This window comes from Malus domestica, chromosome 09 (genome assembly GCF_042453785.1).
Source record: "Malus domestica chromosome 09, GDT2T_hap1".
Taxonomy (NCBI): Eukaryota; Viridiplantae; Streptophyta; class Magnoliopsida; order Rosales; family Rosaceae; genus Malus; species Malus domestica.
Genome location: NC_091669.1, coordinates 12,432,227 through 12,435,201, shown reverse-complemented (window position 1 = coordinate 12,435,201; position 2,975 = coordinate 12,432,227). Strand labels below are relative to the sequence as shown.

At 40.1% G+C, this 2,975-nt stretch overlaps 1 protein-coding gene across 1 annotated transcript; it reads left to right on the top strand.

Annotated features, from left to right (window-relative positions):
* Positions 1 to 226: 226 nt before the first annotated feature.
* On the top strand, positions 227 to 1,213 carry LOC114827119 (uncharacterized). The gene has a single exon (XM_029108785.2). It carries the CDS (start codon positions 227 to 229, stop codon positions 1,211 to 1,213), a length of 987 nt encoding a protein of 328 aa, XP_028964618.2.
* Positions 1,214 to 2,975: the final 1,762 nt, after the last annotated feature.

Genomic DNA, 2,975 nt, shown 5'->3' with positions numbered 1-2,975 from the left:
TGCATTTGTTTATTGGGTAGGTTTTTCCTTCCTTGCTTCGTCTCCTTTTAATGAGACCTCTCCCTTGTAATTTTTTTTTCATGAATACATACACACTTTGTTGAACTTAAATTTCAAAATGGTATCAGAGCAGGAACCATAGGGTCCTGCCTTTGTTGTTCAATCCATTCCATTCAAAAAAAAAATTTCTTTCTTTCTTGGTGTCTTCTGCTCTTCGTTCACTGTCATGGCAGAAAACCAGACTTTAAGCCGAGAGGCAGCAAGCTCGTCAAACACTTTATCTTCCAGTGTGATTCATGGTGAAATCAATCCAAATCTGCACATGTGCTCAGTGTTATTAAACGAGTTTAATTACCTACCATGGTCTCGCGCCATCTCTCTTGCCCTAGGTGGAAGATCGAAGCTAGGGTATGCCAATGGAAGCATTAAAGCACCTGAACCATCCTCTACATCGTATGGTGCATGGCATGCAAACGATCAGCTTGTTATGTCCTGGATACTTAACTCTAAGGAACCTAATCTGTCTGAACTCTCCTCTCATGTTTTGTGGGAATCTATCAAAGAGATGTATGGCAGCCAAAACAATGCTGCTCGTATATTTCAACTCAAGAAGGATCCCACTGGGCTAAGGCAAGGTGATCAATCCTTCATGCAACACCTTGGGAGCATTAAGTCCATGTGGAACGAACTTGACATGTATCGTCCACATACAACAGATTCCGCTACACTCCTCAAAAGAGCCGATGAAGACAAAGTGTTTCAACTTCTGGCAAGTCTTGGAGCAGAATATAAAGATCCTAGAAGTCACTTGCTGATGACTGCAGATCTGCCTTCGTTTAATAGTGTTTGTCAAGCTGTCCAACAGGAGGAAACTCAAAGAAAAGGCATGCACATTGAACCCAAGTCCAACTCTGAGGCAAGGGTTTTCACCAACAATCATAAACACACTGGTGAAAATTTTTTTACTAGAAAAAAGGCAAATTGGAAATGTACCTACTGCAACATGAATGGGCACATAAGGGAAAAATGTTGGATCCTAGATCCGGAGTTAAAGCCAAAGTTTGATAAGGAAGGAAGAATGATAAAAAAAGGCAAGGGAATTTTTCCAAATGCTCTCCATTCAACTAGCTCGTTGACTGGTGGTTTATCAAACTTCACTGCAAATCCCATAGATTTGATAAATGAATTTGCAAGCTTTCTTCAAAGGAGATGATGCACCACTGAGGAAAAGGAAGTGATCTCTAAGAATCTTACTGCCATGCTTGGAAAATTTGCAGGCTTCTTGAATAAGACCACAACCTAAGACAATGTTTCAGGTATTATCTCTGCCCTCTCCACTGCTCTCAATGAAATTACGCATGATTGTTGGATCATAGACTCAGGTGCCACAGATCATATAACAAATAAGTCCTCTTGCTTAGATAAGTTTCAAAATATGCCTGAGTCTTCACTTGTGTCTGTAGCAAATGGGAAAGGAGAACCTATTATAGGAAAAGGTAAACTTAAACTGTTAAGTGATGAGATTGAGTCAACAGCTTTGTATGTGCCTTCATTTCCTTTCCAGCTTTTGTCCATAGGAAAACTCACAAACACACTAAATTGCCTTGCCATATTCTCTCCTCACAATGTTGTATTTCAGGACCGAGTCACCTAGAAGAAGATTGGTGAAGGGTTTCTATTGAATGGACTCTACTATCTTTCAAAGAAGCTAAAGCCTGTTAAGCATGCTTTTGCCAGCCTAAGTCTTCCTCAAGAGTACCAACTTTGGCACCTTCGATTGGGGCATCCCTCAGAACCTGTGATGAACAACTATTTCCAAATTTTTGTAAAGCCACACATGAATGTGAAGTCTATCAAATGTCAAATGCTACTAGGATTCTTTTTGTTTCTTCCAAGTCTAGAACCAGTAAACTGTTTGAGGTTGTTCATTCAGATATTTGCGGTCATTCCCGTGTAGAATCATTTGATGGATATAAATATTATGCCACCTTTATTGATGACTATTCTCGTTGCACTTGGATTTACCTCTTAAAATTCAAAAGTGAATTCTTTGATGCTTTCAAAGACTTTCATCAATTAATCTTAAACCAATTCTCCTCTAAGTTAAACATTTTACAATCGGATAATGGCACTGAGTATACATCCAACAATATGTCTAATTATTTGAGCAATCATGGGATTTTACATCAAACCAGCTGTGTTGGTACACCACAACAGAATGGTGTAGCCGAGAGAAAAAACCGTGACTTATTAGAGAAATCCAGATCTCTTATGCTTCAAATGCATGTTCCTAGAAGGTTTTGGTCTCAGGCTCTCCTCACTGCAGCCTACATCATCAACAGGTTACCTACCCGTGTATTGAATTCAAATCACCTGTTGAAGTAATGAAGGGAAGAACTATTGACATCTCACACCTGAGAACTTTTGGATGCACATGTTATGTCCATATTCAAGCTGCACATCGAGACAAGCTCGATCCCAGAGCTGTCAAGAGTGCCTTCATGGGATACTCGAGCACTAAAAAAGGATACAAATATTACAATCCTCTTAATGGAAAGATTGGTGTCTCAAGGGATGTTCGATTTGGTGAGAATGCTTCATTCTTTCACAAAAATAGCAGTGAAGAACCTCAGGGGGAGAACCTACTGGACATTTTTCCTCTGCCCACTCCAGCAAATTTACATGAATTCAATGTTTATCTCGACCACCACTCAGAACAACATGATGATGAGGAAACATCTCCTGATCAAGGAAGCTCAAGCACTACTCCTCAACCTGTCTTGGCACCACGATGAAACCTTACTCGTGACAGGCATCCTCCTCTAAGGCTGCAAGAGTATGTTACGTACACGGCAAGACATCCCATTTCCAAAGCCTTAACCTATCAAAAATTGTCACCATCCCATGCAGCCTTTCTACATCAACTGTCCACTAATGATGAACCAAGAAATTTTAATGAAGCTGTTCACATTCCA